At 43.9% G+C, this 15,829-nt stretch overlaps 1 protein-coding gene across 2 annotated transcripts in view; it reads left to right on the plus strand.

Moving 5' to 3' along the window:
* The window catches only part of EPHA4 (EPH receptor A4), a 104,098-nt gene that overhangs the window by 48,607 nt on the left and 39,662 nt on the right, over nt 1–15,829 (plus strand). For both annotated transcript variants that reach the window (XM_085069669.1, XM_085069670.1), the window contains one exon: nt 7,404–7,742. In XM_085069669.1, the coding sequence (XP_084925795.1) occupies nt 7,404–7,742 (339 nt within the window). The remainder of the gene's footprint in view (nt 1–7,403; nt 7,743–15,829) is intronic.

Below are 15,829 nucleotides of genomic sequence, written 5' to 3' on the forward strand. Positions count from 1 at the left end.
AAGCTAAGGTCTGCATTTTCTGCCTCAAAAAAGAGGTGATATTTTCTTCAAGGAGAGTGCGGGAATGGTTAAAGAAGATTAAAGTCTTTTCTACATGCTAGAGGTTTTCTGATGTCTGGTGGGAATTGCCAATGAAGCTTCCTTCCGATTTCACACTGTCAGGCAAACGCAGGCTGAATGCAGTGTGACAACCCACTTGAAAATAATTATCCATTGCCCTGGCTGCAGAGACATCTGTTACCTGCTGGAGAAATGTGCTTTTACACACGTGCCCACGCAGACGGAGGAAATTATTTTTTTAATCATTTTCTCCTTCCAGGGCTCAGAAGTTTCATCCTGCTTGTTACTTAGTCATATACGTATCTTTTGAGAGCATCTTTCTTTTAAAGGAGGTATATTTTAAATGCACAGATCTGGTGAGTGACAGGATGCTCCTAACAAAGGCTTGCCTTCTTGAGGGTATATATTTGAAATATCTCCATTAGCACTTCCATGGAGAGTGTGGGTTTCAGTTTGCGTTTTTAATAGATCTCCTCCCACAGCCAGATCTTTCAAGGTAATAAATCTTAACTATACCATAGGCTAGTAGTAAACAGATGTGGTTACAATCCTAAAACTGATAATATCAGTTCAGTCCTTAATGGGTAATGTTGCTGCCAGAATAATTCACTACCACTGGTGGCTGAAGACTAAGCTGGCATGAAAGAGGGAGCTCCTAAAGGAGCCCTCTGCCAGGCTGTGACAGAAACGTGCAGACTGGCAGCCGTTTGTGGCTCTAGAGAGCTTTCTTTTGGGTGCCACCAGAGTGGATTGCTTGGAAGTGCTACATTCACTTTAAAGGAATTAAGTGTCAGAACCCTGTGCTGAAGTGCATTCTGTTTTGGGATATTTTTGTTTTTCAGCACAAGAAAATAGTATATAATGGCTACTCATGTCTGATAAAATTGGCCAAACCAAAGCCCCCACAACTTTTTTATTCAGTACTGTGGCCATGGGACTTCTGAGAAAAGGAAAAAGGAATTTCTTTACTTACATCTACCTTTGGTGAACAAATGTTGATTGCCCAAAATTTGGAGCTGCTAGTTGTCTAGAAGTGGGTTTCTGTCAACCTGGGGCAGCAGAGAACCAAGTTGCAAGGTCTTTATTTTTTGTCATTTTATGGGACAGCAAAGACACTTGGGAGGTATTTTGCTGGGAATCATTTCTTTCTCATCTCTGTTCTCTGTGCTTTAATCCACGCCTCCTAACCATACACTGCTGCTGAACTAAATTAACTGGTTTAGTGAAGACAGTATTCTGTATGTCAAACAAGTCTGTCTGGTCTCCTTGTAGAAAACTGTAATTGAATTTACCGCATACACCCACAGAGACTTTTAGAGAAACACCTTGCTGGGCAGATCAGTAATAAAAAAGGAAGATGTAAAACCAGGGATATTAAAACCTCTGTCATAACCATTTAAATACAGTTCCCCAACACAGTGCACTTAAAAATCTACCTTCAAATCTCAGGGTTAATTTTCAGGGATGTTTTTTGGTTGTGTAGATCCATCAGGTTTGCAGCTGCAGGGAGGACTGGCTTTGCAGGAGTCTCCCTGCACCCTCAACCAGCTGTGCCCACCTGCCTGTCTCCCTGGAGCCCCTCCAGCTCCAGCATGGAGCTTTGTGTGGGTTTGTGGTGCATGGCGTTTGTCAGGGGAGAGGCTCTCTCCTCCCCACTGGTGCCTTTGGGGTGGTGCTGCCCTGGCACACCCTGCTTGGACCCCATCCTTGGGCACACCACAGTCCTGGGCTCTGTGCTCTCCCTGTGGTGTGCATCAAGGGCTGGGCACGGTGCTCCCTCGGGGCAGCAGGAATATTCACTCAGTTGCAGCTAATCCTCTTTGTGCTATCTTTCTTTGAAATCATTCATTGCATCGGGGTAGAGATTCTTTTTCCGTGGCAGAATGGTTTTGCCAGATTCATGAGGCTGAATCTCCTACATTTGTACTGCTGTCCTTTGGGGAGAGGAAGAAAGGGGCTTTGGGATAAGGTTCTGAGCAGGATGGTATCCAAACAACCTGTTGATGTTTGACTCAACTCTCTCTGATACCCCTTAGTGTTTAGGGCAGCTGATTTAAATGGGAAATACTGTGCTCGTAAATAAGCACTTTGCTGAGGTGTCCTTGTGCCCAGTGTTATTCTGCAGCCTGGTTCTCTTTCCAGCTGTGTCCCCATGCCACCTGCACCCCACAGGTGCTTCTTCAGTCCTGGAGAGCAGGTTCCGTCCTGGGTCTCCACTGCTGCAGCTGTGAGTCACTGTAGTGCTGGGACCAGGCTTCATCCCTGCTCTGCATCATGAGGCTCCCTAAGTGTGCCACAGAGAGCTGGCACACAGGTGAGAGAGCACACAGGGATCTCCTGAGGTCTGGAAGGAAGGAGGGAGACAGGCAGGTGTTGATGTGTGCCCTTGTCGTGGTTTTCAGCAGGTCCTTGGCGTGTGGGAGGCTTCTGACTGGAGAGAGACGTGAGTGTAGGAAGGGAGGGAGAGAAATGTTGATGGATGAGAAGTTAAAACGCTGCCCGAAGTTGTAGAAAGAGTGCTAAAATTCATCAGTCCTTCTAGAACAAGTAATGCTTATGCTATTAACCCCTTAAAAGCTCTTGTTTGCCTGAATGTTTGTTTGACATAGGGTACAACATTGTTCTCTAGACAGACAGATCTCTATCTGTGAATGAAAGACAGATAGATGCAATGGCTATAGTTTATTGCAGCAAGCGAAAGCCAAACAATCTGCATTGCCCAATACATTTAAGGAAATCTAATAGGAGGGTTGAGGAAGATAGCGAGATTAGTTTGATGAAGATTATTTGTTGCTAAACAGACTCTTCAGTGTTTCCCTCAACCCTGACACACACAATGAGCTGCTCCACCCAGGGCCTTTCCATTTGCTTCATGGCTCACTTGATTTTGATGGGTTTATTGTGAAGGGAGATTTACGGAGCCCCAGGAAGGAATAAAATTAAAAACTTCCGTTCGCTGTGTTCCCACAGAGGAGTCCCCCGTGTCCGTTCAGGGTGCTGGTTAAAGGGGCTGGGGAGGGATCTGGCTTTCTGGCCCCATGATCAAACTGTGTCCCCTTTGCAATCCCTGACATGAGAAGACTGAGTAGCTCTGCAGATCCATCCCTGAGTCTCTGTTGTCCTGTGGAGGGAAAACAACAGCCCCTGTCTTCCTAACATCATTAAATGAATTTTAAAATCAGTTGGTTTTCAGAATTGAAATGTTTAGATTTAAATTCTGTTTCCTGTAGGAGCAGTCACGTTTTTAAGCTGTTCTGGGCAGTGTGGCAGTATTAGCTCCATGCTTCCAGCCTGCCAAATAGCCCATGCAATAGCATGCTTCCACTGGCAGTAGATTTATGAAAAACGCTGCAGCTCATGGGACTTGTGACAAAATTACAGATGGTGGTGATGATTCAGAGGCACAGGTCCCTGTATCTCCTCTCCTCTGCCCCGTAGCTAGATTCTTCTGCCAGAGGACACAGGATTTGTGTGAGGGCAATGGTCTGGCTGTTCCTGTGGGATGCTGGGTTCATCCAGGAACTGTCCTGGCCCCTGCAGTCTGCCACGGCCCTGAAAGGGTTTGTCTCATCCATCGGCAGCGGCTCTGTTGTCAGAAACAAAGCAAATCCTGATCACCATTGAAGGAGCAGATACGCCCTGTGTTTCAACATCTGAAACCAGGCCCATCAATCTGAAGCTATTCCCCACTCCCAGTGCCAACAGCTCCATTGATGACTGTGCTCCAGGAAGAAAAGAAATTGCTTTTCCCCTCACTGTAATGTCAGCCCACCATTTGGCGACTCCCCCGCATCTTCCTTTTCATGCTGGAGGTGGTGCACTCATCTCTGTGACCTGCAAGCATCTGCTTCCCTGGTTTTCCGCTTGGTCGCATCTCTGTTTAGACACTGCAGTGCCCTGTCCCACATACTAATTACTGACTTCTTGCTTCTGAGGAGCTTGATTCATTCTGGCACATTTTCCCATGTGAAACTGGACCTAGAGCCTTGGAAAATATCTTAATGGACACCAGGCTAAGCCTGAGTTTAACCCCAAACTGGCTGCTGTATCTGAGCTAAGAGGCACATCTTTCAGACCGCAGCTGTAGCAGTAGGAGCCCTCCTCCCACGGAGGTCTTTGCTTCAGGAATACCCCCTGAAATGGGGATATTCTCAGCCCTGGCAGAGCTGGATGCTGCTTGGGGCAGGAGGTGTTTGCACTGGCACAGTATTATCTCAGCTCTCCTGGCTGTGCTCCGAGTCTATGCTCTCGTGTGTGTGACTGCAGCAAGTGAACACTCTGTAAGAAAATGCCTTTTGCTTTTTCTTGCTATAAGGCAAATGATGTTTCCCACAGCAGCAGTTTCTGTTCAGGGCTGGTCTCTGGGAGGGCACACAGCCCCAGCTCCCACTGGCTCTGGCTGCTGCTCTGTCCAGGGCAGGTGGACAGCCCAATGAGCACCTGGGCTGGCAGCCTGCTGAGGCTGCTGTTTCCCCTGGAGGCTTCTGTTGGTTCTCCCGTTCCCTTGACAGTGCAGAGGGGCAGATGTGGACACCTTGTGCACCTGCCTGCCCTGAAGAGAGAGCCCAGGTGTGAGGCAGTTTGGGGAGGTCTGGGGCAGAGGGAGTTTGGTTCAGCTCCTGCTCAGCAGTTCCTGCGCTGCCGCTTGAGTTCACGATTTCAGGAGTGTCTTCCACCTCATTGCACTCCGAGTGTATTTTTGAAAAGAAGGCTCGTGTATTTGCAGGCTAAGCAGAGACCGCTTGCTCCTACCCAGGGGAGCTGGCAAAGGCAGCTTTTGGGGGAAGGAGGGCTGGTTATGGGACAGAGGCATTGGTCTGGGACTCGGGACAGTTTTGACCATGGCCTAGATGTGCAAAGCACATCTTGTGTGCCCTTGTCTCACCACATCTCTCTCTGCCTCCATTTCCACGTGATGAATAGAGATTAAAACCACTTTCTTTCCTTTTTCTTTCTCATCTAGTTTTTGGATCAGGAAACGTATCTTACTGTGTGCAGTAACTGATCTTTGAGGAAAAGGATTTTGTCCTCAGGAGTCCGAAATGCTGCCAGTGTATAAGTAAATGCCATGAATGGCAGCATGGTGGTGCAGCAGGCAGGAGGGCTCCCTGGCTCAGGAGCTGGACTCGGCTCTCTCTTCTTGCAGTAATTCTACCTGTCAACCCCGATTAACTCAGAGAGTGTTTCAAAGATTTGGCAAGAAGGGAGGATTTCCCTCCTTTCAAAATTAATGTATTAATTTTGTGTTTCTGAAGTGAGCACAGAGAAACAATCGTTGCTTAGCTGCTCCTGCAACAGAGACCTTTCATTTAGATACTGAAGGTACATTTGACCTCTGTATCATTTAAGACTCTCTGCTTAATTTACTTATCTTTCCTAAAATAAAAGTCCTGTCTCCTGTTGAGCATGTGTTGTGTCCTGGTGGCTTCAAGCACAGACCTGAGGAGGTGATGCAGCCCTCAAAACCTTGTCCTGTGCAGCCTGCTCAGGCTTCTTTTGAGATGAACCTGATGAATTGAGGGAGCCACAATTAATCTTCCCAACAGTCATCCCTTAACAGTTTAACCTCTCTGCTGTTACACTTAATGAGTCACTTTGTAATTTCAGTAGAATTTCACATTTTTAGTGTATCTGGTTCTTGTCTTACCATGATGACTGTTTTTGTACCTTTGGCATATGAGAGTTTATTATTTATTTATTTATACATTTAATGAAACTATTGGTGCTGGCTGATTCTTTTTTGCCAGTTTCATAGTTTCGTAACATTTCACAAATTTGCCAGAACTTTCTCCTTCTCTTCCTTTTCTGCCAGGAGATCTGGTTGAACTTCTTTTGAATTGCAGCCGTCAAATGCATTTTGATCAAGTCTGAGAAGCTTCCATGAGCTTTCTTGTGTCTTGAATTTGTGACTCTCTACAAAACTATATCCAGTATTTTTCTTCTAATAGTGTAAAGCTCTGAGTATCAGCAGTTACTAAGCACAGCTATTTTTACTGTGTTCCTGTTTGGATTGTTCTATTTTTCAAGCTTCATTCTCTCTCTGTTTCATTTCTGTTCGATGCAGTGCTTTCCTGCAGCCCTGTCCCAAAGCCCTGTGTGTGTAGTCACAGTACCTGTGTGCTCTGCCCCAGGGCAGGCTGCCTTGAGATGGCCAGGAAAGCTTTTTGGGATGTATAAAATACCCATCTCTCTCATGGGTTCGCTCTGAATCATCCTTCTTAAATTTAAGGGTACAAAAAGTGTGTCTCAGCTGTATTGAAATTAGATTAGGAGTCGCAGGATTAGCTCTCCTGCCTTTTCAATTAGCCTGTGGGTTTGGGGCCTGTGGGGTTGAAGCACACAAGTAGGATTTGTGCCTGTGCGTTGGTCGGCGCGAGGCTGGGCAGTGCTGGCCACGGCACCTCTGCTGAGTGCTGGAGGTGCAGGAGGGGCTGCTGCCCTGGGCTCTGCCCAGCCTGTCCTGCCTCTGTGCCCTAATCCCATAGTCCCTGTGCTGGAACCAGCTGGGAGCTGTCTGGCAGCATGTTTGTGAGTCTTGAAGTCTCCTGTCCCTGTGGTGGAAAAGCTGACCTTGTGTCTCGGATTCAGCCTTACTGCCAAGCTTTCTGTCTGGTCTCTTGTTTCTGACCAGGTTTCTTTTATCAGTTCTCCCTTCAGATGCTCACCATATTTTCCTCTCCAATTCTTTTACTTTCTCCAGCACTGCCCTGTTGTAAACTTTATTCCACATCCTTCAAAGCCTTAGTTCTGTGTCTGGCTTTCTACTTAAATTGCCATCCTGCATCCCAAAGTGTCATGTTCAGGTCCCTGCTTGATGGGCTTCAGTGTTCACTGAATGTGATTTGACATCAACTTGTCTGGAAAATATTGCGCTTATATTTTTCAGAAAAATATATAGTGAGATATTTCTATATTAGAGTTTGCCTGTAGGTAATGGGGGACCTTGAAAATCTCAAGTGAAGCAGGAGTTTGTGCATTTGATGCTTTGCTCAGGAGATCATGGAAAAAATGAGTGTAAAATATGTAAATTTAACATTTTTCATAACAAGTATAAATAGTGAAAGGAAATAAGTCCCACTCCTGTTTAATTGAAATCCTGAGCTTTCAGGCTTATTTAGAGCTGGAAAATACTGTTAATTCATGAGATGAAGAGATCAGAGTTTGACTTATGAATTAATATTTTTGCCTTCGTTAAGAACATAAAGAAGTAAAATTTTGTTGGTCTCTGCAGTCCTTGACTTAAATGGGAGCTTCACAGGGTCTGGGACCATTAACTCTGCTGTTACTATATAAGTTGTTTTGTTTTCTTTTAAACTAAAAACACGTGCACTTTGTCTTTTTAGGCCCTCCATCTGCTCCCCAAAACCTGATTTCCAACGTCAACGAGACATCAGTGAACTTGGAGTGGAGTCCCCCCCAGAACAGAGGTGGCCGTGAGGACATCTCCTACAACGTGGTGTGCAAGCGCTGCGGCGCCGGCGAGCTGAGCCGCTGCCGCTCCTGTGGCAGTGGGGTGCACTTCAGCCCCCAGCAGAACGGCCTCAAAACCACCAAGGTCTCCATCACCGACCTGCTGGCACACACCAACTACACCTTTGAGGTCTGGGCGGTGAATGGAGTGTCCAAGCAAAACCCCAGCCAGGACCAAGCCGTGTCGGTCACTGTGACAACTAACCAAGCAGGTAGGAACATGAACAGCAATTCCCTTCCTCTCTGTGCTGCCTGTTTCTTAAGAAAGCTGTGATTTCCATTACATTTAGCATTAGCAAATGAATGCAAGGAGCCCTAAGATGAGTAACTGGGTCAAACCCTTATTTTCTGGTGATTTATATGGATAGTTTAAATTCTTCAGAGGCGGGGAGGGAGAGGAGGGTTTGGGTGCTGTGTCTAGGAGCAGCTGTGCTGCAGCACGCGGGCAGGACGCTGGGAGGCATTCTGCAGAAGCACAACAGCACAGCCACCCTGTCCCCCCAGCCCACCAGCAGCTCTGCCCTTTGCAGGGGACACCCTGCACAGGGACACCAGGATGTCCTTGGTGTCTGCAGAGGGCAAAACACGCTTTGTGCTCCTGCCCCCTTTGAGAAAGGGCTGTGTAAGATTCAACGAGCGGAACGAGCGGGCGCCCGCTTGCCTGCCTGCTCGCTCTCCTCTCTTGGAAAGTCAATTAGATTCTGTCCCCTTGTTAAATAAATACCTCCTTAACCTGCTGCTGACAGTGTTTCAATTGATCAGAGCTGGCATTGCTGTAGAAATCCTATATGGGCTTTCATCTTCATGCTGACTGATTTTTGCGTTTCATTCATCTGGGAGAGCAAAGTACTATTTCTGTGTATACGAGATTATTTCAGATGCCCTGGGCAGCTCTGCTTCTTTGGTACCCAATGCTTGACCTAGTAAGGGCAAAGACTGCTGCAGCAGATTGCCATTTCGTTTTGATGCTAATTTGTTTGATCTTTTCCTTTAATTACATGAAAACATTTCTTAGTTTGCAGCCAGCTAGGGTTTAACGCACAGGGTTCCAGTTGAATTTTTAATTTAATGCACAAAATTATATACATTTGAATATGACACTCTTCTAAATGCAAATTAGATATCCAGACTGTCAGACTGGCTACAAGACCGTCAAACCTGTTATCTGATGGCTCAGAGTGCTGATTGCCTTCAGGTCCCACAGATGTTGCAGGCATTCAGCACCTCGGAGCGTTGCTTACAGGGTGTCATTTATCACTGCGCTTACGGTGTGTGAGATAGTATTAATATTGTGTATTTTGATAGTACCAGTCCACATCAATATTTGGAATTCTTTTTCCTAGTAGGTGTGTGTGAAAAATAGGTAGGTATAGTCCAAATCTGAAAATTTTAGCCATAGTCCAGGACTTGTCAGTATTACCAGTGAGAGATACATTCAATTTTGCAGTGACAGTTACAAGGGAAATTGTCAAGTCCATGCCGAAGCGCCTTTGAAAATCTGGTCCAGCGTTTTTTGTTCTTCACATACAGTTGACAGCATCCCTTTTAAATTATGATTCAAAAATTCAAACTACCACTTTGCCTAGTGAAAAGAAGACTAATAGAGAGCAGGGGCTATTAGGGAGTCTGGGGAGAGAGCCGTGGGAGAGTGCTGTCATACGCTATATGAAAAGGGAAGGTTGAGAACAGCAGTGAGGACAGTGTTTTTGTGCTATGAATGCCTCGCAAAGAGAATATTTCTGACTGATTTTGGCATGTGTAAGGATTAGTGGATGCATATATGCATGAATAAGTGAGCAGGATCCATCTACCGTGTGAAAATTCTACCATCTTATGCTTTTATATGCAAACCAAAATCTGATTGAATATGCAAATAAGAATTGATTTTGTTTATTATCCATGAGTAGTATTCTTCCCATCAGGAAATTTGTATTTTTGCCAATATTTCCCAATTTTGAAACATGCCCAGTTTATCAAATGCGTCAGAGGGACGGAGAAAATTATACTGGAATAAATGAAAATGAACTCCAAGGTGCAGTGTTCTCCTGTTCTTCATACAACTTTGTGGTTTCTGCTGCATAGAAGATCTACATAGAAATGTGTGGCCTAAACCTACAGATCCCAGCTGAGATAAATAGCCTTACATATGCAAATAATCCCATTGATTTTGGTGAAACTGCTTGCTTGAGTAAAGGTTTGTAAAGTTAGACCCTTGGGTTTTACAAGTACTGATCTGTTTAATCATTGTAAATGTGTGTCTGGGGTGCATTAAAATCCTTGTGCCACTAATTTTCTTTCACTATATTTCATTATAAAGAAATCATGTCATGATGGAGCACAGCCACAGGCTTGGTTTTGATCTTGCACCTTTCTTACGCGAATGTAAAGCTGCCTTGGTTTCTTTAAGGCAATTCTGAATTCAGCTTACAGCCAAGCTCCTCCCATAGTGGCTCTTCTTCCCTGTTTTACTACTAAAAATGAAACCACCAACACTGATAATTTGTAAATTGCTTAATTGGTTTTGCTCTGTGTGCTTGTGCTTCCCAACTCTTGATAGGAAAAAAAAATGTTGCCAATGTGGGGAGTTTTTTTTAGTTCTTTACATACGAGCAGTGCTTTTGGGTTGTATTCTGGAGAATTTGCTAGAACTGTTTGCAAGAGGTGCATCTCTGAGTTAAATTCAGTGGAAATGATAAGGATGCAAGAGACCAGGGAATTCTTCCTCTTAACAACTTGACCTTGCAACCATATAATCTGAAGAAAATGTGCAGATATTTGAGAAGCAGTTTTTGATGTGAGAATCAGGAATCTGGGTATCTGTGTTTTGCTGGCCTTGGTGCCACCCCCTGTGGAAGGTGTGCATTTGGAGACAGGCAGAAAGCAATGAGAAATCACTTATGGCATATTCAGCACAAAACTGATGGAATGCATTGCAATGACATAAAAGGTGCAGTTGAAAGGCACAGGTGGGTTTTTGTTTGCTTTTGTCATTTTACTCCCGGAGATAATGAAATGAGGCAGTTTACTTTCCACTCTTTGTTTAGAAACTCTTTTCAGTTTCCAATACTGTAGAAAAGTGTTTAAATGAAAATAAGATTTGCCATTCAAAGCAGGATCAAAAGTCATTTGAAAAGTATTTTTTCTGCTTCTTTGGAAAAGGTCTTGTTTTTTATAGCTTGCTTTTTTTTTCCAAAAAAAAAAAAAAAGGCTAAATTTCAGGCTTTGAAGAAAGTAAAACTGTTTGTGTCCTAGTGAAATACCTCAGTGTTGTGACATTTTAATAATTTTGAATGGTGACATCAGCTCACTATTCTGCCTGGTTTGTGTATTTTATTTTTTTTTTAACACTGAGCTGCTGAAAGTGCCGTTAGCACAGTGAGTACTGGAAGTGCTGATGTTGGGGGTCTCCACCAGCAGTGGTGGCCTTTTGGCTTTCAGTTTCTGATGAAATGAAATCAGCACGTTGTCCATCTTTAAAAAATTGTGGAAGTACTTGTGGAAGAGATGCAGACCAGCAATTCTCATGTGATGCTGCTAGGAGAAGCTAATTCCAATGAGGAACTCTATCAGGCTGTTGACTGAGTAGCTCAAAAATCTCCAGGCTTGTTTTTTTTTTAACTTTCCTGCTAAGGATAATGCTGCGAAGCTGTTCAAAATTAAAAGTAAAGCTCTCAATAAAGAGATCTTACTCACAGCATGCAGGAAGCTTGTGTGTTTTTTTGGTTTTTTTTGAAGAGGCTCTGAAGAACAGTTTATATTTTTATTAAGGATTAAACAGCTGAGCTGTTTATGTCTCCAGCCTGAGAGGCAGATTCCCTGCTCAGTCCCTCTGTGCACATCCGAGGGGGCAGTGCTGCAGGGATGAGGGTTTTGCATGGATGCTAAAGGCATTTGGAAGGCAGGGGAGCAGTGCGGGGGGCAGAGCCTACACAGCTTAAATGAGATTTAAAATCCAAAGTTCCTATCCTGCTTGCTTGGCTCCCTTTGTTTTGTTTGTGTTTGATGAGGGATGGGTGTCCTGCTTGCTCCTTTGCTTGTTGGAGTTGGAGCAGTTGATTTTCTGAATGAACAGCCTGCCTGGTGATTTGTTACCTTGTTAGGTTACCTTGGGCTCAGTGTTTCCTCAAGTGCACAGCAGAGCGATATGGATGCAGGATGTGCCAATTAGGATGAAAATACAGTATAAATAAATAAACTTACTCTCTCTCCCGTTGCATCATACTGGATGCTTTCAAGCTGCCTGTGCTCAGGATCAAGAAATGATCTTTCCTGAGAATACCTCAGCCTCTTTGTCCCGTTTATTCCTCCTCCAGTCATCCTTCCTCTGCCCCTTTGTCTCCGAGGTTCCCCACTTCTGGCCTGTCCAGCTGGTCCCTCAGTGTCACTCAGAGCCCTGCAGTGCTTCAGTATCCATCTCCATTTCCAGGCAGGAGCTAAAATGGGTCACCAGGACTTGAGCACCGCTGAGAAGATCTGTGTGAATTCAGTATTTTGGGACAGGCTGCAGTGAACCCAAAATACTGCCTTTCAGTGCAGGGAAGGGAAATGTCAGCTGTTACTCAGTTTTATTCAGCCTTTAGGTTTGTTTGTTGTTTATGTTCTTAATTCCTTTACTAAAAAGAAAAAAAAAAAAACCAACCAGAAAGATCCTGATCCTTTGAGGATGATGGTGTTTAAGTCAGAAATGGCAGGGGTAGGGGGGAAAGAAGTGGAAATTCTTTGCTTCCAGATGACTCATAAGTTCTACTGGACTTTTTGGTAGGGGAATATATATTCCCATTTTGCATTTCGGTGGGTCTTCTTTGAAAGCCCACGTTTCCTTTCAAATGCTGATTAACATTCCTCACGTGTTGTACAGAACAGCACAGAAAATGCATATAAGGTCTTACATTATGCCAGTGTGGTTTAGCCTGTGCTGAGCTGCATTTGCAGTCAGTAAAAATTCATGGACATACATTGCCCTTGGTCAGTGTGCACTCCTCGTGTCGAAAAAATAATAGTTGCTCAGGCAGATCAAAAGCAACGCATGCCAAGGCCAGGAAAGCTAAGGATTTTAGTATTTTCTTTTTTATGTACTATTTTCCTGGATATTTATAACTTATCTTTAAAGAATTGCTCTGTAGTGAAACATCAAAAGACATTGTTAAGTAGTTTTCTACTTTCACAGTAGTTTTCTACTTCTTTCACAGAGCTTTCTTTAGGTGACTGCATGAGCACCCTTAAACTACCACTGGAAAATAAAATTAACAGTTACTCTGAAGGTTGATCGATCCATCTGATTCTCTAAGCTCCCTCATGTTCTTTGAGTATAGTCCTGGTTTCAGTATAAGTAATAGTAAATCATTTCTGTTTGCTGAGAGTGAACATAACGTTTTTTGATTTTGTGTGTGGTGATATTTATGTGCATATTAAGAATCTTATCGATAGGGAGGTGCTGAAAGAAGTTAATTTTTGATTTTAAAAATAGCTAGGTCTGTAGTCATTCAGACTGCTGGTTTTATGCTCAGCTCTTGCAGAAAATGTTCCTTTTTTTTAATGCAGTCCTGGTGAAGAGCTGTTTATTGTTGTGTAGAAACATAATTTTTGAAGGGCTGTATAACCCCAAGGAAGACTTCATCTCCAAATAGCTGGGGAAAGAGCTCTGTGAACGTGAAGACAGAATTCATCATACACTTGTGTCACGGTTTCACAGACCCTATAAAATAGTATAAGCTGGCAAAATAAGTCATTTTCTGTTCTGGCATTTTCTGTATCTCCGCACAGGAGCAAGTGGCACTCCAGATGCTGGGCACAGCTGGGCACAGCTGGACCTGGCTGTAGCCTTCACAGGCATCCAGGAGTCAATTTAGTTTTTTATTTTTATTCTAAGTCCTTGCTACCAGCACAGTCCCACCCTTTCCAGTTACTTGTTCCCTGCAGCCAAAGGATACAAATAGCCTGTTCCAGTAGTCCTTTTTCAGGCACACAGACCCGTGAGGAAACTCATGCACGTAGCTGGGTGTGTATAAACAGTCACAGCACCCTGGCCACCCAGTTCCCCACAAGCCTGATTTAAAATAATCCCTTGGCAAACATCTGGATGCATGCCAGCCATCCAGAGCATGGGAAATATGTGTGATTCTACTAAACTGCTGTGTTCTTTTTTCTGTAAAATGCCAGGGTAATGGAAAAGGGGAGTTGCAAAGGGGTGTTCTTACTTTGCTTTGAGGTGTTTGCACTAAGGATGATGGATCAGCAGTCTCCTTACTCCCCAAATGGAGCTGTGTCAAGCCTGAATTCAGTACAGAAAGAAAATCAAAACTAAGAACTTGGAAAAGGAGTGATCTGTGAGCTTGACACTCTCAGTGATTTGTTACAGCATCTTGCAGAATTCGAGGCTAATTATAAGCAACTTTCTCATTTTGAATCTAAATCTGTGGGGTTTCCTAAGGCTTTCACATTTTTCTGCTAGACACCAGCAGCAATCCCCCCTGCACACACTTGTTGAAGCAGGAGGGTTGAACAAGTTGTCAGTGACTGTAGGGTTTCACCTGCCGTGATCAGTGAGGTGACCTGCCAGGCTGTGCAGGACAGCCACCTGCCTTTTCTGCCCCTGCTTTGGTTTTCCAAGGGACTTGCAGTTTGGCTGTTGATATCTGAAGATTTATATTGAAAGGAGTTACTGCAAAGACTTCTGTAGCAAACCAAATGATGTATTTTGGGAAACCACAGATCTTTCAACTATTAATGCAGTGGGAGATCCAGAAAGAAAAGTGATCCTAGCACTGGAAATTTGGGAATTGCATGGAAATGAACAGTGGGGAATACTTTTGAATGGGCAAATTTCAGCACTGAATGTGAGGTTTCTCAGAGACTTGAAGATGTCATTTGTTGACCGTCTCAGGTTTCTTCTGCTGCTGCACGTTTAATTACGTGTATAAGTTTAAATGTCTGAGTAAGGAGCTTCTCCAAGCTGGCAGATGCAAGTGGGAGTTTCTTCTTAACAACTCTGTGTTCTTGCAGAGGCTTTAACTGATGGGCTGTAATAAATGTGTAGTTATATGCATACGTGCTCCCGCCTTAAAAACAAGACCGGGAAAACTATTGTTGGGAAGGATTAAATTATTATTTTAAGGTAACTGCAGCATTCCACAAAGAAATAATAATTAAAATAACAACTGCCTGCTTTCTGGCAAAGCTGTCTGCACCACCCATTTCCATGAATTTGTATTCAAGGTGGGGGATACAAGTCTTGGTCGGAAGGAAAAAAAAAAAAGTGCTTTCTAAAGATCCTTAGTAAATAACCAGCTTCAGGGTTCAGCGAACAGCTTAGACAAGCTGCGTGTCAGATAGAGCCAAGATGTAATTGCAGTATTTAAATAAAAATTTGGTCACTTTTTAAAAAAGATCTCGTGGTTTGCTATGGAAAATGGAGGTGAGTTATACATCATCCCAGGGAAAGAGACGCTTAATTTCAGCATTGGGTAGCACTGATCATATTTAAATCGTATAAATTTACTTCAAGGAGGCATAAAATTCTGGTCTCAGGGATGTTGGTACAGATGAATAGTTACCAAACTGACAGAGATGGAGATGTGGTCCTACAGCTTTTATTTGCTCTGGACTATTTAACTGCGTGCTCACTTTCCCTGGCAGCACACTGACATTTCCCATTCATGGAGCTTGACGATCAGTGTGAGCACTTCTCTTAAACAACTGGCACAGAAATATTTTCATGTGGAAAGAGAATTTCCCCAAGAATGTTTGTGGCTACCAAATGTTTAGATGGGCTTCTAAATTCTCTGGTTGCTCTTGCAGCTGACTAAATTAATTGGAAAGCAGCCAGAGAGACAGCAGAGTCCAGTCGGTAGTTCAGCAACAATAAAAGGCTTCAGAGAACTTTATCAAAGCTTCCATTAACCCCCTGCTGATGTCCTCAAACAGGATTTTTTGAGAGAGTGGAAACACAAAAGCTAGGCTGCACAACTGCCCCTGTGTGTCCATTCACAGTTTTTAAATCCACACAGTTACTAATTAAAATGCCATGCAGAGTAGCACAAATAAACATCGCTAGTCCCTGAAGCCCAAAAGTTTCTGCATTGGCTCATAGTTTGGAGGGCAGGATGCTGAGCTGACCCCGAAGAGTGGGTAAAGCAGCCCACTGAGGTTCAGATATTCTGTCCTTGCGAAATGTGTGTCAAATCCATCCATATGCATGAAATCCCACTCCCAGAATGCCATCCCAAGGCAGCCCGTTATATTTTATTTATACGTTGCATAGCATTGCTTTAAACCGCGAGGACTAAATAGAGCTGTGGCA

This window comes from Lichenostomus cassidix, chromosome 9 (genome assembly GCF_008360975.1).
Source record: "Lichenostomus cassidix isolate B80296 chromosome 9, HeHo_3.0, whole genome shotgun sequence".
Lineage (NCBI taxonomy): Eukaryota > Metazoa > Chordata > Aves > Passeriformes > Meliphagidae > Lichenostomus > Lichenostomus cassidix.